We start from the raw sequence: 22,171 nt of genomic DNA, 5'->3' as shown, positions 1-22,171 counted from the left end.
GATTTCAAGGAAATACACATTAAGATCTTGGAACAGTGTTCATATGTGTTGAAGGCTATACCATACAGTAAATTTTCTTAAACACTTAGTATCTCTTTACATGACTTCGAGCATTTTTTTTCTAAGAAAAGTTTACCTTTTTTTTTAAACTACCAAAAATAAATTATTTTTGTTTGTTTGGTACAATTAAATCACATTTAAAGAGAAGCATTTCTAGTCTAAACAGTCAGTTGTCTCTTTCTGAAGTACTCAAAATGATTGAGAGGAATGAAAGAACAGACACTTTTTTGTGTCTGTGTCAATTAGAATGCATTGATGAAATGCAGAAATATTAGAACAAATTCTGTTATGGATTTTGGAGATTAAATCAGCTATGGGTTTAAATAAGATAGTAAAATATCAATCTCTGTGCTGCATATGAAATAACATTAAATAATAATAATGTCCTGAAATTTAATATATTGAATTGCATATGTTAATTTGAAATGTATATAATATGAACCTTATTAAGAACATGCTACCCATTTTTTATGTGACTGAGATTGTTGTGATTTTTTGACTTAATCAATTGTGCCGTTGGCTTCATTTCAGGAGGAAAAAGGGGAGCACCCCAGGGAATGCTGGGCTGTTCCCTCAGCTGCTTACACTGTACTAATGAGGTGTCTTCGGGAAGGGGTAAGGCTCTTTCATGGTCCTCAGTAGAATTTCTCCACAGTAATAACCCTTTAGGCATTGTGTGAGGATTGTAGCCTGCAGCACTGCAGTACCTTGTCAACCAAGTATTGCTCTTGAATTTAAATAATCATAAGACCATGACCTAAGCAGGAGATTAATGCAGTGTTGTTCTCTGTACGTTCAACATTTATGTATTGCTGCTTGTGTTGGGGGAAATGGGATGGTAAATATAAATTACTGTTAATAAATGTGAAATTTATTAATGATGTAGGCATCTTTTGAGAAATGTTCTGACAGTTTGTGCTGCCCTCTTGAGCAATTTGTAAATCTTTGAGCAAGATTTAAGGTTCTTTCTTGAAGTGGATGATACACAGTTTTTTAAAACTGCATTGTTACCCTACTGGCTTGTCAGCATTCTTTTGAGGCAAAAAAGTAGGAATTAGGTTTATTCTCAATACAGGTGCTATACTGTGTTCTTCATTGGTTGTGGTGATGGCTTAGCTGTGCTAGAAGAAGGGAAGAAAAATATGCATATAGTTCCATTTGTAAAATGAAAAGGAATTGAGTGGAGGGTTTACATTCACTGTTTGTATGAGACCACTTGACTTTATTTTGCCCAAGGCAAAGCTCAAGGCAGAAAACATGTCAGAGGTTGCTAGAAGGTGGAAAGCAAGAGGAAATACCTTTTTTCCTTCCTTTTTGAGATCTTTATTGCCTACAGATTGTGATTAATAAAGAAAGAGCCTAGATGCATTTTAATATCTTCAAACCTTCACGTGCCCAAGAACACAGGACTGAGTTTGTATTGTGGATGATTTCCAGCTCATAATTAGAGTAAGATGTCACTCTAAGGCACAGTAGTGAGATGCTACTTAATTATAAATTTAGTAATGGAAGACTTGCTGTTTCTGAATATACAGTATACAGAAACTAAATCAAGAGATCCATAAGGCACTAATTTATTCCTATAAAATGAAATCACTTCTTAGTCCTGAAACATCAAATTTTTCTTAATAATTTATCTTGATATATTTTTTCTTGAAAAAGTGACACAAAATAGAAATGCATTTGCCATGCAATAGTTCAAATTAAATTTAATTAAGCATAAATTTAAAGTTATGTCTAGGCTAGCCAAGTATGGCCGCACGTTTATATACTTTCAGTTTGTGAGGATGCACATTTGTAGTGTAGATACATATTTTTTAAAATGTGTTTGAAGCTCTAAAACTATTCAAGACTTTAGTATGGAATGGACCTTTGGAGGTCATCTAATCCAACCTCCTGTTCACAGTAGGTCTAAATAGATCAGGATGCTCAGGGACATGTCTATTTAACTCATGAATGTCTCTAAGAACTATGGTCCCACAATCTCCCTGAGCAATGCCGGGGCCTCCTTCATAAGAAAAAGTTTTTACTTGTTTATGTTGGAGTTTTCACTTGTGGCCATTGCCTCTTGTCCTGTGGATATGCAGCTCTGAAAACATTTGTCATCAGCTTTTCTTTATTACATGTAGGTAAGCTTTGCATTCTTACATTAATAATTTAAAAAAAATTATATGTAATTAAATAATGAATTTATTGGAATTGTTCTAAGCTCAGTTAAGTAAATTTTACATCAGGATGTTTTCTGAAGTGATTATTGGCATATTGTCTCAGTATTTATGAAGATGGCAAACTAACTTTTTTAATGAAGTCTGAATAACTACAGTGCATTTTATATGCATTATAAATACTCACTTCTAGTTTTTATTGCCAGTTAAGAAGCTTTATTTGATGTATTTAATAAAAATTCAAGAAAATAAAACCAATTCATGTCATTCAGTACTATAGTTTATATAGCTTTGAGTTTTGTAAGGTAAGTTCACTGTTCTTGAGTTTCATTATGAACTACTCTGAAGCGTTCTTGGGTTTCTGAAGTTTTATAAGATTTCTCATTATCAAAGCAGAATTGCTCTCTGAAACAGAACAGTAGAACAGGAAGAAGTTTGAAATATGTGTGTGTCCCTTTTATTTGCCTATAAAGGAACAAAATGTTCAGAAAATGCAGGTAGTGTCATTTCCACATACCTTCTGTGCCTGAAAATCTAACAGTGACAAAAAAGTGTATGGGTCAGTGAAAGGAGTTTTAGGGTGATGGAGTAGAAGATTGGGAAAGTCTTTTATCTGTAGGGGAACGCAAGTTCAGATTTCCTGCATTTCAGAGTTGTTAGCTTGAGACAGAAGCTGATTTTCAACTCAGGCAAAGAACAGTTTAGTTCAGTTGTGTGTCAAAATAAGGGAATTGGTACACTCATAAATGAGCAAATGATAGGCTTGATTTGACATGTTTAGTCTTGGTATAATGTTGTGATCTGTCAGAATGCATGTAGTAAACATTCCGATATTTATTTACTAAACTTCATCAACAACTGTTTCCAACAGTGACACAAAATACCTGTTCCAGGCATCTGTATTTGTCTAAGTTCAACTTCTAAATGTTTGTGTGCAGTCTCTAAGATAGCAGGGTCCTGATTTCTACTGCCTGAATGCATGGCTCTTAGAGTTCCTATGTTATCCAGTCATGAAAGATACTTTCTGTTTCAGAAAGGATATTCATATTTAATATTAAGTACCTAATGCTAGTGTGACAACCATTTTCCTTTTATGCATTTTACTTTGTTTATTCAAAACTAGTTTGCTAAAATTACCCTTACATACTTGACCCTGAATGGATCATCCTGTCTCTTATTTGAATCTTGTCATTGACTCTGCATATATTTTTTTCTCTTTATTACATTTAGGGTTCAACCTACTCTTATCAAAGTGAAATCTCAGCTTTAGTTTCTGTTTTACTTTTGCTTCTGTTCACACTTACATCCCAGTCAATCCTTTCACCTTTCTTCTCTGATTTGTCCCTTGGATTTGCCCCTCCCTTCCTTCAGATCCTCCCTAGTCTTAGAACTGATAACCATTCCCATATCCAAACTAATTTTTGATGTGTTTTATAATATTTCTTCTCTGATTTGGTCTGGATTATGTTGCTTGGACAAGGTCATTCACTGAAACTAGACAGTGAAGTAAGAAACTGTGCAAGCCTCCTTTTTAGTCTTCCTGAGAGTGGAACCATTGAAAAATCATTCAGAAACTTGGCTTCTGTCCATTTCTGTTCACAAATGGCATGTAAATATAAAATACACAATTATATGCAATTTTAGTATTAACTTCATATAATGTCAAAAAAAAAAAATACAGGCAATACACTTGCATGGATAAATGAATATATACATACTTGCTGTATCTGGCTTTTAAAAGGTGCATAACCCTCTCATTTTATAGAGTGGCACATGGAGAATATATTTGAATTAGAAATAGTGAAGGAGTTTACAGAGGATAATTTTCTGTATCTTTGATGTGCAAGGTACTGTGTAAGCAAGATTTTTAATAAATGACATCTTGCCAGAAAGCTGTATAGTACACATTTCCCTCTTCCGTATGGACTTCTTCCTTTATGAGGGAGCAAGATATAAGTCTGAGGGCTTTGGTTCTGAACAAATGAGAAATTTTAATAATAAAAGAAATCTTTAAAAAATAATTGCCAATATATAAGATAAGGCAGTATGTTCTATAATGTATATTCTTAGCCAGAACCATTCCTCGATAGTGACTTTGGAGGAGAAAGGAGAATTTTGAGGAGAGGAGAATAAAATCACAACTGTTTTTTTCAGAAAGTATAGTACAGCCTATACTATCACAGGGTCAGTTTGAATCATATATATTGTCATTTTTATTTCTTTAGACATCAGTTTTTTACTGGCAGAACTGCCTATAGGATAAGAGTAATTCTCTGAATCATATACATTATCACTTTAATTTCTTCTTTAGATATCAATTCTCCAGTTTACTGCCAGAATTTAAAAAAAAAATTCACGAAAAATATTTAGAAGTTTCATTTCAACATATTTACTCTTCTCTCTGAAGGCTTTATATTGCAAATTGTTGCCAAACTAAGACTTAATTCTTAGAATCATGAATGCTTTGGAGGATACAGCTTTACTTCATTATTTGTAGTTTCTTTTTATTCTGTCTTCTTAGATTAAAGGAAGAAGTGTACCTAAAACTTGATCTAGAAGAATTTTGTGGAATGCAGTGTTACTTCCTAAATCCTTCAGCTTTAATGTTTATTTATCAGTATTATGCTGCTATTCAAGTACATGTATCTATATATAGTATAATATAAGATCACAGAATCATAGAATGTCCTGAGTTGAATGGGACCCACAAAGATCATTAAGTCCAACTCCCTGCCCTGCACAGAACACCCTAAGAGTCACACCGTGTGCCCGAGAGTATTGTTCAAACTCTTGTTGAACTCTATCAGGCTTGGTGCTGTGACCACTTCCCTGGACAGCCTGTTCCAGTGCCCAACCACCCTCTGGGTGAAAAACCTTTTCCTAATATCCAACCTAAACCTCCCCTGACTCAGCTTCGTGCTGTTCCTCTCACTGGTCACCAGAGAGAAGAGATCAGTGGCTCCCCCTCCTTCCCCTCATGGGGAAGTTGCAGACTGCAATGAGGTCTCCCATCACTCCTCTTGTCCAGGCTGAACAGACCAAGTGGCCTCAGCCCCTCCTCATACGTCTTTCCCTCAAGGTCCTTCACCATCTTCATTGCCCTCCTTTGGACACTCCCTTAACAGCTTAATGTCTCTTTTGTATTTTAGCACTCAAAACTGCCCCCAGCACTCAAGGTGAGGCTGTCCCAGTGCAGAGCAGAGTGGGACAATCCCCTCCCTTGCCCGCTGGCGATGCTGTGCTTGATGCCCCCCAGGACACGCTTGGCCCTCCTGGCTGCCAGGGCACTGCTGACTCATGTTCAACTTGCCATCAACCAGGAGCCCCAGGCCCCTTCCCATGGTGCTGCTCTCCAGCATCTCATTCCCCAGTCTGTCCATACATCCAGGGTTGACCCAACCAGGTGCAGAATCTGGTACTTGCTCGTCTTAAATTTCATATGGTTGGTGATTGCCCAGACCTCTTAATTTGTGGAGGTCTCTCTGCAGGGCCTCTCTGCCTTCAGTGGGGTCAACAGCTCCTTGCACCTTAGTTTCATCAGTAAACCTACTTTAAAAAGATCATAAAATATTTTATCCTAACCTTTAATAAAATGAAGTTATGCTATTTTAGGTAGTATATTGGTTAGCGTAATGACTGTAACTTCAGTGCCTCCAAAATTTTTGGTGCACTGTTAAATTTATAGCAGTCAGTAAAAATATCCAGTAGATTCAGTTATTTCAAAAAAATGGAAGTAGACTTCTTTATGATGTTGATTTGCATTTTCTTTGAGTAGTTAGCAACTTTTTATCCTTCCGGTATTTGCATTTTCACTGAGGGCTCTTTTTCACTAAGCATCCCTGACTTCACTGGAAACAGGTATATCTGCAAGTGTTCAACATGACTGAAAATTAGGAGCTTTAAGTGTGCTTTATAAAACTAGTTGAAATCTAAACCCATTGAAAATAAAGTACTACTTTTTTTATACAGTTCTATTCGTAGTTTTAGATTTCATGCAGTTCATGATATGGACAGAGGGTTACTGATATATGGAACTGCTTTACTCATATCTTGAAGATCCATTTCTGTTCACTAAAATAACTTATGTCCTGGTAACATCACCAGATGACTCCTTTAGTCTAGAGGCCAAATATTGGTTTAGATCAGGCTTCCCTTGCAGATAGCTAATTAAGCAGAAAATGGTACAAGGCTTGTTGCTTAGATAGTGCTCAGGAACAGATATCAGAGGAGCTGAAATGGAAGGTCTCAGGTGGCAGCAAATAGAATTACTTCAACAGCATCATTGAGTTTTTAGAGCACAGTGATAATACATGACCATTTTCTAGTCAAAGTAGCAGGACAGTCTGGAACAGGGCATAACTCATCAGTGGCTGAGAGGAAATAAAGCACATCTTTGGGACCAAATTTTGAAAAGAAAGGCTGTAATTGCATCTGGAAACTTGTTAACATTACTAACAGCTATTATCCACTGTATAATGCTTTGATTATCATTAATTAATGGGATTATAGTTAATTTATTAAGTGTTTATGGCTGCTTAAATTAGGAGTAGAGTCCCAGTTGGCATATCATCATATATGAGAGACTTAACTTGACTATTACGTTTCATTTACAGATTCTGTTGTTAAATGCATGTAGTCAATTTAATAAATCCATGTATTTTTACTGAACCCCCCCCCTTCCCCAAAAAGACTGAAATGCAGAAGTATAATTCACAGAAAAAGATTAAAACTGAACATTATTTATAAAAAGTTTTCGGAATTTTAATTTTAGTAAACATGTATGACTATTTGTATATTTAGGTCTTTAATAGGTCAAAATAATGCAATATTTTGCAGTAATCAAGATTGTAAAAAGATAGAAGCCTAAATGCTCTTTGGTTTTATGTCTGCAAATAAGAAGGAAGACCATCCACCAGTGGAGTTTTTATATAAGGAGTGTAACCAGTTTAGATGGAAATTGACTTTGATATTTCTGTTAAGCATTTTGACTAGAGCTGCAGTTCTTTGGGTCAACAGGAAGAATTACCATGAAAATGATGAATACAGCCTCTTTTTTTTTTTTTTGATAGCATTATACTGGTTTCCAAATATTTCTACATCTAAAATCTCTGTTTTAGAATTACTAAGTCAGTAGAAGGAAAAGTGGATATTGAATATATTTTTATTGAAGTATAAGTTCTCCCCTTCTGCAAGGCTTTTGTACTACTTTCTGAAAGGTTTAATTATTGTTGTTCACAGTTGTTGGTGGCTCCAATTGTAAAGATAAATGTCAGAAATCTAAAGCTTAGTAGGCTAATATAGATTAGTTTATGAAAGAAATCAATTAGATATTATGATAAATTATTTGCAAAGCCAGACTATAAGGACAAATTGAATTATAAAAATCATATTAAAATTCATTCTTGTTGAATTCAAGATGCTATTTAAGACATTGTTGAAAGACACTACTTTTTTTGTAGTTTAAGACTGAGATGAGGTGAGGGAATGCACAGCCAAAATAACACCAGCAGTGTGAAAATTATGTGGTTAGTACTAAAAATATGAAGGATTTGGAATCCCATATGGAAATTTAGGACTTCTTGTAGTAAATGGGACCTAATAATTTATCTTAAGCATTGATCAGGATTGTCTGTTTCAGGAGAAAAGAAGGGAGTTATGAAATAACTTAATTTGCAAGAAGTCTTTTTCTGTATCCCAGGATTTGTTGACTCTTCTGAATAGAGAGGGTTTAATGTAATTTTTTTTTTCCTATTATAACTGTGTATGTCATAATTGTGCTATTCAGAGCATGGTGTAGTGATGAGTGTTGACACAAATTCATTCATTTATAAAGCACTGATAATGGAACACCTCTAACATAACAAAAGCTCTTCATTTTTAATGACTGCATTTAATTTGGGGTGATTATTTGGAGCTGAGAGGTTTTGTATTATACTTGTATTAAATTGTCTTTGCAGTAGGAGAAAAAGTGGGGGGAAGTAGGATCTGTAAACATAACTTTGTCACCAGGTGAGGTTTCTTGAAAAATTACTTTTGCAAGTATCAAAAAGAATGAAGAAACCACACCAAGACAATATGCACTGAATAAAATGTGGACATAGGTGGTAGTTTACAAAGAAATTAGAAACATTTGCAAATGAGTTTTCCTTTCCTGTCCTTCCTGTAGGAAGAGCGTTTTTTGTAGTGAACCATTTAGCAGCAAAGATAATTGAAAATGTTTCTACTACTCGGTCATGCCATGCACAAGGATTTATTACAGGAGAAATTGGACCTGTCTTGTGGTACCTTTTCACACATTCTACAGGAGATTCTTTGAAGATAACTGCTGTTTCGGTAAGGAATTTCCTTTTGTGGTAGTGCAATTCTGTGGTGTTTAGTTTGAAAAACATTCTGAATTGAAATTTAAATATATTTGAGCATGTTTGCTGTATGTTTGTGCTTTTGTTTTTCAGACTACAATAAAATATATTTGAAAAATTTCTGAAATTGAAAAGTGCATTTATTGCACTTCAGTGCTTATGAATAGTTCTTGTAATTCGTCATTTTCCAGAACATGTTTCCTTATGCTGGTAATAATGAGTTATGTTTGAAAAGTTTAACCTTTCAAAGACTCTTTTAAATTCTTGCAAAATTGAAATTTATCTTTTTGTATGATGTTTCAAATGAGAACTGTTTATTCTTTTTGTCAAAGACTTGTTTAGAAGACTTAGTTTAATTCATGTTACTTTTTATAAAATTGTCAGGGCCTAGTCTTTTCCCTGAATTTTTAAGGCAGTATAGAATGATAACAAGACAAACAGAGTGATGACATGCAAGCAGAAGTTTCGGAACAAAAAGATTTATGAGGTAGAAAATAATTAGCAGGACTGTGAGTTTAACCATAGCTCTTGGACTTTTGACAAGAGCATGTAGTGACAGGACAAAGGGGAATGGATTCAAACGATAAGAAAATAGGTTTAGATTAGATATTGGAAAAAAATTCTTCGTTGTGAGGGTGGTGAGGCACTGGCAGAGGTTGCCCAGAAAAGTTGTGGCTGCCCCATTTCCTGGCAGTGTTCAAGGCCAGGCTGGATGGAGTTCTAAGTAAACTGGTCTAGTGGAAGCTGTCTCTGCCCATAGCAGGAGAGTAGGAACTATATGACCTTTATGGTCCTTTCCAACCCAAACTTTTCTATGATTCTTGTTGAAAAAACAAAAGCATTATCCACCAATACAGGTAATATTTCAGAAGGGAAAAATATGTTGGCTTATTTTAAATTGTGATAAGTGGATGCTGATTTTCTGAGTAGAGTTCAGGCTCGCAAATCAGTTTATTGTTGCTTTCCAAATGGAAAATGGTAGTGTCACTGCTGCAGCAGTATGCACATAGACACATAGAGCTGATAAAAGAGAGAGGAATAAAAATTTATTTGAAATGTAGCTGAAGAGGTAAATGGTATAATAAATTTATACTTTTTAAAAAGATATCTATTTATTGATTGTTCATCTCAGTGTGTATTTGTGGCAGAGTCTTGCCTGCAATATAAACTGCTCAAATTTTGGGAAAATGTCTTGACATTTTAGAACAGGAAACCTATTCAGTAAAATAAGTGTTGTAGAAACCTTTGCTCTGTAGCATCTGAAATTCTTGGCAAAAAACAGTCTTAGAACTTTCATGGGCAGAGAATGATCTGTCTCTAAATATGTAAAGTATATGTGTGAGTCTGGCTATTAGGCTGCTTTATCAGAAAGGGTCTTTTTGTGACTTTACCCATCTGATCTATGAGTTTTATGCTTACATCACGACTGCATATATGGGAAAAGACTGGAGGTAAGAGTTATGATTTCCTTTACTTACTGAGTTTTTAAAGTACCCTGCTTGATCCTCTCTCCTATCACTACTTTTGATATAAGGGTTGTTTTGTATCAAGTGCTTTCTGTTCTAGTCAATCATTAGACTGGGCAGTTGTTATTTGTTTGCTACTAGGTCATAGTATTTTATGGCTTTTTACCTCTTTCAACACATGCTGGAATTTCCCTCTTGTTTCTCTGCTATCTGCATGGAGAACTTTGCTTCCATCATTCACCATTCCCTTGATTCCTACAGCTGACTTCCAGGGCCTGCTCCACAGGGGCCAGTTGGCCAGTTATGCCTGTCTTGTGTACTGCAGTAAGCAGCATATCCTGGAGAAACTGTCTGTCTCAATTGCATTCAGACACTGAGCTAAGAAAGATCACCAGAGGAAGTGTCAGTGGGCTTTTTTCTTGGCTTTTTTTCTTTTCCCCTCCTGAAAACTCAGTTTCTTCTTGGAAAGTACAGTAAGCTTGAGGTGGCCGAGAACTTTTTTTTCTGCTTAGTAATATGCAGAAATTATACTTCTGATTGTCAAGAATAAACTTGTCATCAGTGTAAATTCATTATGGCTTTCTGTGGCAGTGGGCTCAGAGGTTACTGTCATCAATGCCATGTGGTTTGCACGCTTTGTCCTTGGATGAGTGTCTACTGATGATGAGAAGAGTGGGTTGTTGTTTGTCCCTCTGTATCCTCTGCCTCTTTTGAGAACCCAGATCACTGGATCCTCCCAAGGCTGCAAGGTTCAGGTGAACCACTTTGTCAGTGTTTATATGAAGTGCATTGAACAAGGAAGCTTCTAAAGTAGGATGCACTAAGGTGGTACTTTAATTCTTTTGCTGCTCTGTAGTGAAACACTAAAGTAACAAGTAGGTAAACTTATTGCTCAATGCCTGATATAAATTATGGTTATCTACTAATACTGCTGCAGCATTTGGAGGTATGATCTTAACTTCATTTGGTAACAATCAATTGATCTTGAAATCCAGTGCAGGCAGATATTTTCCCAGCTAAAGTTTATGGAGATTTTAGTGGCATGCTAATTAAAAAAATAAAATACTAATGTATTCTCCAGCTATAGTGTACTGTATGATTTCTACATTTATTAAATCGTTGCTACAGATATGTAGCCATTTTTATCCTGCATGACCACATAAATTGACATCATCAGTGTCCTATTTCATTTTATTATGCAGTCATTCCTGTCTTGTTTGAATGTATCCTGAAGAATTTCTTCTTAACTGACATCTCTATTCGAATATAAAAATACATTTCTGTTAAGAAATACATCTGTCATATCTTTACTTAGAGTTAGCAGTCTGCCTGCAAAGTGTATCAACAATAGGGGGCTATGGAATTTTACTTAGGATTATTCAATCAATAATAAAAATATATCAAGAAGATTCTCTGTCTTCAGTCTCTGGAGTCAAGAAATGACACTTTACCTTGTCCTGCCTGTCAAAGGTGGCAAACGTGGACTGTGTCTCAGTATTTTTTTCTCACTTTGGAGTCTAACATGCCTCAGGTAAATATCACAGATTTTGCCTGTAGGAAAGCTGTGTCTTTTTATCATTTTGCAAGACTCAGAAAAAAAAAAAATCTGTAAGATGTCAAAGTGATATTCTGACAAGCTCAGCAGCAGGAAGCATATTTTCTTTCCAGTATACTGAAAGTTTTTTTAATTAAAAAAAAAAAAACCTTAAAATTTTGTTTCTAGGAGATGATTTTTTCTGCTGGAAGTGAAGTAACAAAACATAAGCCACTTAAGTGGAAATTAATTTGGGAAAGCTCAGCACAGTCTTTTTGGGGATTTGGTTTCTTTTGCTATTTTCTTAAGTAATTGGTATTGAATAGTTTCTTTCAGAGACTTGTATATTGCAGATGCTTAAGTGCATTCATTCTCAAACTTGAGAGAGACGTGGAAGGGTGAATGTTACCCAATCACATGTGGCCTGTAGGACTAGAAGGATAGGGCAGAGATGATCATAGAATCCTGGAGAATCTCAAGTTGGAAGTGACCGATCAGAATCGTGAGGCAAAGGTTAGAGCTGCTGAGGGAAAAGCTGCTGATTAAGGCTGTGCAGAGAGCAGGGATGGAGAAGCCAATTCCAGGAGAGGCTCTGCTGAAGCCTTACTCTCACTAAGAACATTCCATGTTCCTGTCTGGAGAAGATGGTAAGAGCTCTACTCTTACCTCTTTCATCATCCATTTCCAATTCCTGCTCCACCACTTTTTGACCTGTATCCATCTGTTCTCTCCAGATATTGGATCTGCTGAAGTGATTTAGAATGCTTTGTCCTCTATCCGCCATTTGAATTCTACTGCTTTGCTGAAGTGTTAGGTTCATTAATACAGCAGAGTGTTCTGTGATATACAAACTAATGGGAATTTAAAGCTTCTCCTCTTGGCTGTTGGTCAGCTGGAGCTTTGCTGCTGCTGCTGAAGCTGCAGTATGATCCTATAAGACAGTCATGTCTTTCCTATGAGATCTGCCTGGAAGTCATCTGGTGGCCTGTTGACTATGATCACCCTTTTTTGGCAAGGTCTGTAGCAGAGATCTGAGGCAGTGGGAAGTCTGCGCACACCATGTTAGCACACAAGTTAGCTCCATGTTGCTATGGCACAGCATGTCCCTGAGTCCCAGCAGTTCATTGGTAGTATGACCCTCAAGGATGTTTTTAGTGAATGCACATACCTCCTGCCCACTCATTTCGAAAACTCTGAATTGAGGTGAAGGGCTGGATTGTATCCTGGGAGAAATAGAGCATGCTGTACTAAGAAACTGAGATTGAGTGTCTGTGTTTTAAAAGAGGGGAAAAAAATAATAAAAGAAGAAAAGTAAAAGGCTGCAATCGATATGGTTCCTGGACCATAAAGGACAAGGAAGAACAGGAGCAGAGTAGATGAACGGCATCAATAAAATGTCTGTCAAGTTCCTGATTTACCATCTTTTATGCCTTTTTTCTTTTTTCTTGTTTTCTTTTCTAGTTTGTTTTGAGTAATGTTTCTAAGGGCACTGGTAAACTGGACAGTTTCTGGTGTTCTTACATGGAAAGCTTTTCTCTGGTGATAGTATTCTGTGTAATTGACTACACTTTCTCTTAAATGAGACCTTACTATTGAGTGCACACCAAGTAAACAGCAATTTCTAAATATCTGGTCTGAAGAGAACAAAGAAATCATAAATATTACCTACGTTTCACAGAAGGGAGTCACCTTCAAAGTTTTTCCTGAAAACCAATTCAGATTTTCATGTGAATCCAGTATTTGACATAAGCTGTTCTTCTATGCTGAAAGTCTATTCAAGCCAAAGAAAAAGAAATTTTTAATGTTTAAAGAGTCTTATTTTCTTTATCTGGAGAGAACAAAAGCAGTTGTAGTATCTTGAAGGTTGGATTTTCACAGGTATCAAAAGGAAAAGCTGGGTTGATCTGGAGATGAAGCCACCCTGGAGGTTGTTTGGTAATGTTTGCTAGGAAATAGTTAAGTTAGTAGACACAGAACAGGTTTGTGCTCACTTCACTAGAGCATGGTCTGTATCTGCATTTTCTATTAAAATTGTTTTACTCACTGATACTTGCAAATCAACCATTTGGAGAATAGTTTGCATGTTTATTGTACTAACCACTGTTTCTTAATAAGTACCTAGATCTGAAGGAGTATCTAGAGCTAAAGATAGACTTTATACATTGAACTACTATCATTTTTTATGGGTGCCCATAATTTCTGTGGCATGTGCCATGTCTGTATTTTCTCTCCCTATACTCCTTTCTAGCACAGGGTTATCTGATGCTATTTATATTCTGTGCTTGACAAAAGACTCAAGCATGGATGGTGATGCTCCATCATTATTGTTCTCTAGAGGAAAAGAGTAATGTGACTTTTGATGTGGATGTTGGTGTACAAAATATTTGAACTTCACCTGCACAGTGTTTATGGTAATATATATTTAGAAGAATTCCAGGTCTCTAAAATAAGTGGTCTTTTCCTCTAATATTTGTCTTACGAATGAATATGTATGAATTCCTTATATTCCTAAACTGTTGAAAAACTCACCATGTGCTTTTATTTTCCATTATTTTTCTTGAGATAACAGTGCCATTATATTTTTTTTTTCACTTTTGTAGGCTTTATGCAGAATCACTCGTTCCTCACCTAATGCTTTCCAGAGTGTCATTGAAAAAGTGGGATTAACAGCTGTACTAAATTCCTTGGCAAATGGAATATGCAAAATTCAGCAGTACATGCTCACGATGTTTTCAGCAATGCTGTCATGTGGGATTCATCTACAGAGGCTAATTCAAGAAAAGGTTTGAGTTCAGATTAATATTATTCACTGTAATGGAATTTAATTAAAGGAAAAGTTAAAGTTGACACTGCTAGTGGTTTTGGGTTTTCAAAATGCTTCTCAGTGACATTTGCATATCTGAGTAGCAGGAAATGAGGAATGTGTTTCTTTTGTATTTGTATTTGCTTAAAATCTGAATTATACAGTGTATCATTTTTTTCTCTGTCTCATGGATCTTTGAGAAATGGTAGTAATGGATCTATAAATTGTTCCTGTATCTAGGATTCAATCAATCATGAATACCCTAGCCTGACCATAATTGATAATGGGCCCTAAGGAAAATCAGTAAGGAATGAGCAAGGACAGCTATTTGACATAGCTCTTTTAGAATTCAAAAGAGAAAATAAGGAGTGTCCTGATTAAATCTGAAGCTGTACTTTATGCTCTCCTTAAAGGACCTTAGGTCAATTTGTAAGTGAAATATCTTGCAGAAATTAGCATTTTAATACCTTAGGTTTTTCTTTTTAGTGTCACTGAATAAAACTACTGGTTTTGATTTACGTCTAATATAATTTTTGGTAGAAGTGATTAAAAGCTTTCTACTTTGATCCCCAAATTATTTTGTATTTAGAGAAAAAGTGTTTATTTTTTGGCAGTATATCTGCATAGTTCATAAATGAAAGTAATAATCTCCCTCTGTTTGGAAAATATAAAAATCACAAAGAAAATAAGAACTCTAGCTCCTGTTTTCATCAGATACTCTGTTGTAATGTATGTTGTAACCTGACAATCATCTTGACTATAATAATCTGCTGGGTATTAGTTGACAGAGTTTTATTTCCCTTCATATTGTTTCAACAATTATATTTAAATTAAAAAATTATCCCACCCATGTGGCCTGAAATCACTCATTCTCTTCCAAAAATTCATTTCTGTACCCTGTCAGATTTGCCAGTGTGTTTTTGTGAGTGCATGTCAGCTGGCCTTAAGCTTTCAAGATCCCACAACAGCACTAAGAGGTGGCAAATTGTCCTGTAATGTTGCACTAACAGTGCACATTACTGTGAGTTGATGGTATATTCAGAGAAGCATGGTCAAAAATTATTCACTTTAACATTCAGCAAAAGAATGCAATGTGTAACAAGGCTATGGCTACAACATGATGTTGTCTGTGAAGAATTCCTGGGTTATATAGGACTTAACATTGCTAAAAGGACTCCCATACTGATACTGAATTTCTTACGGACAATTACTAGAAGAATTCCCTTTCTGATACTGCAGTTGTTATGAAAAATTCTAATCAAATTTTGCAGATTAGAAAATTGACATACAGACAAATATAGACACTCCTTTAACAGTATATATCAAACTGTCAAATGATAGAAGTGGGAATAGTACCCAAAGCTGTAAGTAAAAACTATTATACTGTAAAAACTGATAAAGTAGGTCTGGTTCTACTGCATGTGTCCACATTTGGTAACTGTACCTGCATTACAGCTCAGACAAACTTAAATATCATAGAATGTGGGCTGTTTTTTGGTTGGTTTTTTTGGAATGAGATTAGCTTAGTTGGTTAGAGCCCGGTGGTAATAACACCAAGGTTGTTGTTGCTTCAATCCCTGTGTGAGCCATTCACTTAGGAGTTGGACTTGATGATCCCTTCCAACTCAAAATGTTCTGTGATCTGGAAACGAGATTGTAGGATTTTGGAAGCTGAAACTAAATTCCTATTTTTCTTGAATAGAATCTAAAAATACAAACACACTTCTGTATTGAACTGCCAGCTGCTGTCACATTACAGAGAGTGATATTATTTTAGAGCTGAAAATTGAATTCAATAGTCTGTGCACTTTTAAATATTTCATGCTCATGATGCACAAGTCCACCTTAATGAGAGAAGGGAAAAGTGAGCAGTGTTGGCCTACAGATTATTTTGCATTCTGTAGAATTCTTGTGTAGCTCAGTTTAAGAGGCAGAAAGACCTCTCTGTCACACAGAAGGTAGTGACAAAGAAGTGACTATCTTTTTAATTCAGGTGCAAACAACATATTAAAAGATACTTAAAGATATAAATTCAAGATGGAGATAATTTAGCTTTGTATATGTTATCTGGAAACACCCTTAGCTTGTAAGACTTAGGACTGCCCTTGTTTTTTCGCTCTTCAAGAATAGCAATAAAAAGCAGTTATGAAACAAAAGCCAGAAATGCAGTTCTGTGATCATTGACACTAACACAAAATTCCAGAGAACTACAATAGCCAAAAGGGACTGGGTTGGTTTTGTCCCTCTCTGATACAGAGACTTTCCATTTTATTTTCTTGTTTTGGAAACTAAAATAGTTGAAATGATGCTTTTAAAATAAAGCATGGAAAAAGAAATCAAAATCAAGAATCTTTGACACATTATAGCAGTAGATTAAAAAACCCCCGCTGCTCATTACTTTCATCTGGCTGTCAAGATTCACCTTTGAATGAGTGAAAATCAGTCACAGCTTTTTGAAGGCAGCTGGGTTCTTCCAGAGGTCAGATAATGGGACAGGGTGTTTTTTATTTGGTTTTTTTTAAAATTTTTTTTCCTCAACTAGTCATAAGTAAAATTATTCAAATACTTACAGCAATATGTTGTCACAACTGCATTGTAAATACATTATAAGCATTGTCCTCATATTTCAGTAACTGTTTTCAATTCTCTTTTACCTGAATGTGAACAGGTAACTACCACTGTAGATGATTTTGTCATTATCAGTATGAATTAATAAAAACATAAAAGTATCTTTAACGAAATCTTTATACTCTAAACTTATAATATGGAGGCATTTGCAAAGCATAGAAAGGGAGTTTGAAAATACCATGCAACAAATACAATGTGAAAATAACGATGCAACAAATGTTTGCTATTGTAATTTTTGTTCTTGTATAGTGAGATAGTGGTCTAGCTGTTTTCCTCTTGTGTAGCCAATTCAAAAACATAATTTCTTTTGTTTTAAACGTGCTTTGCAGTATTACTCAGTGTATCCAATATAAAGTCATAATCTTATTGCAGTGTGTTCACTTGAAATGAAAAGAATGTCCTTACCCTGCAGAGTCTCCATGGATACATCAAACATTTGCAGGGGAGGGAGGAACAGTATAACAGTGAAATTGTAAATAATGTATTTGGCAGTATTTGAGTGATTTTTGGCTTTTCTGATAGATACTAAGTCCTGCAGGTCTGCAAAGATGTGCTTGAGATTTTCTTTAGATAAACTGTTGCTGTTTTGCAGTCCTCAAACTGGCCAGAAAAGCAAATTCCAACAGGTCACATTTATTTCTTAAACCAGATTATTAGAGCATTCCCAGATTAAGTCTGATGTAACTAAGTTTAATTGTCTTAACTCATGTTAACCCCCACGTGTAGCATTGAAATATTCTTGCTTTCCAGAGTATGAGAACTAAAAATAGTCAGATGTGCTTTGGCTTGTAGTTGCATGTGTCTTTGTCATGATGTCTGTGCATGGTTTACCAAGTCCATTCATGTTAGCACAGTCAGTGTTGCATTATATATACTCTTTGACTGTGTCTGAGGTTTTATGGGATTTCTGAACATAAAAAATTTGTTGTTGTTGTTTTGAGTAATTTTACAAAAAAAAAAACCTTGAAAAACCAAACCACACTTAATTAAAATTCAACCTTTGCATTTATTAGTTTGTAACTGAAGAACTTTACTGCTGCATTTTCATACTGGAGGAGCTGCAAGTCATGCTCTGTGAGCTGTTGAAATGTTTAAAGCAGTAAACTTTACATTTTTAAATCCCAAGACTGAGGAACCCTTCTGTTTATGAAATATATTGTTGAAATACAGGAAAACAGTTCTAGAATAACTAATAGCAGTTTGTTTTTCTGGGACTTCTGTAGTTACTGTCTGATAACTGCTTTTGAAGACAGGGTTAAAATGGTATCAGAGTAAAATCTGATGGTTTCTTGGCCAGCTCTTGCACTCCTGCTCTTTTTCCATTCTCCATAAAGATACGTAGTTAAATGTTGCAAAGGATGTCCTTAATACATTTTAGTCAGTGTTGGTTTGCAGTTATTCCTTCAGCAGATTGGGAATTTGTGCAACAATAATAATAATGTGTGTTAAATGTGCATCACACAGGAGGATTTTTAACTTTGTACACAACTTGCATACACTACTCTTCTATATCCTGTAGTGTCACCCCCTTGAGAGTGCAGCTCAACTGTCTGAAGGCAGGTTCTGTTGATAAAGCCATTTGTGCTCAGTCTAATTCTTGCTAGAGCCAGTTGACACAGTTTGTAGATTATGGCTCAGTTTTTCATTCTGATTTTGTTTATCCTTTTTCTTTCTTTCCAAGTCCTAATTTTGTTTCTTCCTTGTAAAGATGTTTTTCACTTTCTGAACTCAAAATAAAATTAGTTTAGATAAGAACAATCAAAGAAGGTAGAAACAATTTTATCATCTATCTGGAGCATCTGGTGTATAATTTGGAGTTTGATGTAGACAAGATTATGTCCAACTAAGGTGTAGTTTTTGATATTTGTGCATATAATGGAATGAATAGGTAAAAAATCATATTTGTGCTTAAATACCTATGTATTCTGAAAATAGATAACTTTCTTCTAAAGTAAATATATTAAAATATCCTATGTTTATCCTTAAGGTAAGCCATTTAAAAATTTAAGTTTTATCATCTTTTGTAGTTAATTTCATACCATTTTGGACATAGTATGTTAGATAGTGTTTACTTGTTACTCTACCACTTGTGAAGATGTTCAAAGCAGCTTTACACTGGGCCAGTCAGTCTTGGACAGAATTTATTTGCTAGTGTTTTATGGATTTTTTTTTTTCCTATGAGTGACATGAAAATGAGCAAATTTAAAGTGCATACAGTCTTACAGTACAGTGTGAGTAACCTTAACATATTTGTGTTTATTTACACCAAGGATTTTGTGACTACAGTTACTCGTCTACTTGAAAGTCCTTCAACTTTTATTCGAGCAAAAGCCTTTCTGGTCTTGCTACAAGTTTTAATTAATAACAGGGAGATGCTGCTCCTCAGTTGTCAAACAAGGTAAGGTGATAATGGAAGATAATCAAAGATATAATCTTTAAAGTTGTACCTGGAATACTTTAAAATGTGTGGTATTTTTGAGCCAGTGTTTTAGAAGTGAATTGTATTGTGTGTAATATGAGTCCTTTCACTCATGAAACTGTTTTGTCTGGGATCATCCGGTGACAGTTATTCAAAAGGGGAAACCACTGTCTTACAGGGAGAATCTGTCTTTTAAAGTAACTTGTGGTCCCAGTGAATGTTTGCATTTTTGGGTAGGGCAAAAGATACACTGCAATAGTGAGTTGTTGCTATGGTGGGAAAGCAAAATAAAAGGTTCTGCCATGTACCTTCCTCATCTTGGGGTTTGGTATAGTCTATAGTCTCTTCAGGATAGTCACACTCAAGGTAAAATAGTATTTTTTGGCTATATGTGTTGGGAGAGTGATTTACATAATGACCAATAAATTCCTGTGACTTCTATATAAAGTATTTAATTTTTATATATTCTAGAATACTTTGCAAGAAATTACTGGATCACAATGTAATTGTTTTTTAAAATTTTGTGTCTTCTGTTGGGACAGAAACATTCCTGAATCAGAGAGGAGCAAATTAGACTGTGTTTGAATATGAATTGTCACCATGTTTCTAGGTGATCAGAGAAGTAAGATGAAAGAAATTTTAGTTGGGATTTATATCTTCTACTGTTTCATATGAAGAAGAGTAAAATGAAGTGTAAACATAGTTTTTACAATATTGAAATAAAGCAGGTTTGGAACTGAAAGTAAGAAAGGATGAGGCTTGTAAGTAGCTACAAATCTAACTACATCTACAGAAAATATAATATTGTATCTTACGTTTGAGAAGAATTAGGATGTATACATTGGAGTTAAAGGAAGGGGCAGCTGAGTTATACCATGAAGCCACTGTGAGAGGACACCTTGTAGGGTACTAGAATTAGATATATTCCTTCACTCGCAAAGCTGTAGGTATCTCAATATTTGTAAAATCACACAGAACAGGTACTGAATCCCAGGGGGTTTTTTATGTGTATCTTTTTACACTTCCAGAAATGTTTTATGAGATTATGTGTTCTGGTTAGCGTAAAATGCCTCTAACGATTTGTGAATAACTTTTTAATAATGTGACCATTTTTAATAACTCATGCTATTCATGTGCTTGATATACTGCATAGGAGTCTCCTGTGTGTTTGGAGAAAGGTCTGACAGAAATCCTGCACAAACAGTTACTATTTGTTTATATATACCTAAGATATTATGTGAAGGAGAATAATAATTTTATCAACAATTTGCTTTATTTATAATGCTTTCCAACCAGCTATCTTTCTGAAGAGAATGTGTTGTGAATTTGGGATGTGATTTTGTGTTACGACTTTTGGCTTTATCCTGCTGTTTTACTGTGATGCTCCAGACACGGCTGATTAGAGACCAATACATAATGTAACATATTAGGTAAAACAATAGGCAAGCCTTATAGCAGGTTTATTGAGTTGATAAAGTGTTTTTCTTAATTTGTTAAGTTTTCTTCATAATTGTTCTTTAGTGAACAGTATATCTATTAGAATAGATCATCTGAAACCTTTCTCTAGCATCCAGAAAGTAAGATAGTTACAGAGAGGAGAAATGACTCACTAAATTGAGTTGAGACAGTTGAGACAGTTGAGACAGTTGCATTCATAATATCACTGTAAAACTCTGGAATAATCTTAAGCCCAACAGAGATACTGGATACTCGTTGAATTCCTGTTGGAGTATTTTAGTTAGATGTCTTCAGTTTTCTGACAGAAAAGTTTCTTCAAAATTGACTCATAAATTCTAAATTGCTAGTACAGGAAGCAGAAATCAGTTGGATAATGATTGAAAATATTTTATATACTCAGATTCTGTTTCTGAAGGTGTTTGATTTGAGAAATATAAAGAGCATGTGGTGAAATGTGCATAATTTCTGGTTAATGGTTTGTCTTCAGCAGCTGCAACTAATACCTGTAACAGGATTTATATTGCTTTAGATGATAAAATCTGTTTATGATAACTATAATCAATATAAGGCAATTTTTCAGTGTGCATCACTTAAAGGATGATGTAGATGATAAAACAATAATAACTGTTTCATGGCAACACTGCCCTGAAAAAGGCTTTTGTTTAGTTTAGTAATTATGCTGGTTTTGGCTGGGATAGTGTTAATTTTCTTCATGGCAACTACTGTGCAGCTGTTTGTGCTGAAAACAGCCCCCTGGGCCTCATGAGCATGGGGACTGCCTTGGGGCCAGCATCCCAAAGGCCTTGCTCTGGAGAGCAGTCCTGCCTTTAGACAGCAGCAAAGTTGGAGCAGGGTCTGGAGTGCAAGTCTTATGAGGAGGAGCTGAGAGAACTGAGGTTGTTTAGCCTGGAGGAAAGGAGGCTCAGGGGATACCTTATCACTCTTTATAACTACCTAAAAGAAGGCGGTAGTGAGGTGGGGGTCGGTCTTTTTTTTCCAAGTAACGAGCAATAGGACAAGAGGAAATGATCTTATGTTGTGTCATTGGAGATTGAGATTTAATATCAGGAAAAATTTTTTCACTGATAATTCAGACAGTAAAATCCTTTTCCCACTGGTAACCTTTGTGATATCTGTCCTTGGAAGTGGTTTTGGAGCTGAAAAAACTGCGGCATATGAGAAAAATAACAGTTTCATGATTATTCAGCTCATTGGGAGAGAAGGGCATGGGACAGGGAAAGGAGGGGAGAGAAAGTGAAATGGAAGGAGGAGTAGGGAA

At 35.3% G+C, this 22,171-nt stretch overlaps 1 protein-coding gene across 1 annotated transcript in view; it reads left to right on the top strand.

Annotated features, from left to right (window-relative positions):
• ULK4 (unc-51 like kinase 4) overlaps positions 1-22,171 on the top strand; it is a 215,356-nt gene that overhangs the window by 38,303 nt on the left and 154,882 nt on the right. Inside the window, exons 19-23 of the mRNA XM_008633969.2 lie at positions 592-675; positions 7,464-7,512; positions 8,392-8,558; positions 14,185-14,367; positions 19,286-19,413. Of these exons, the coding sequence (XP_008632191.2) occupies positions 592-675; positions 7,464-7,512; positions 8,392-8,558; positions 14,185-14,367; positions 19,286-19,413 (611 nt within the window). The remainder of the gene's footprint in view (positions 1-591; positions 676-7,463; positions 7,513-8,391; positions 8,559-14,184; positions 14,368-19,285; positions 19,414-22,171) is intronic.

This window comes from Corvus brachyrhynchos, unplaced genomic scaffold (assembly GCF_000691975.1).
Source record: "Corvus brachyrhynchos isolate BGI_N302 unplaced genomic scaffold, ASM69197v1 scaffold94, whole genome shotgun sequence".
NCBI lineage: Eukaryota > Metazoa > Chordata > Aves > Passeriformes > Corvidae > Corvus > Corvus brachyrhynchos.
The sequence above is the reverse complement of the archived record's forward strand: the minus strand, read 5'-3'. Positions and strand labels throughout refer to the sequence as shown.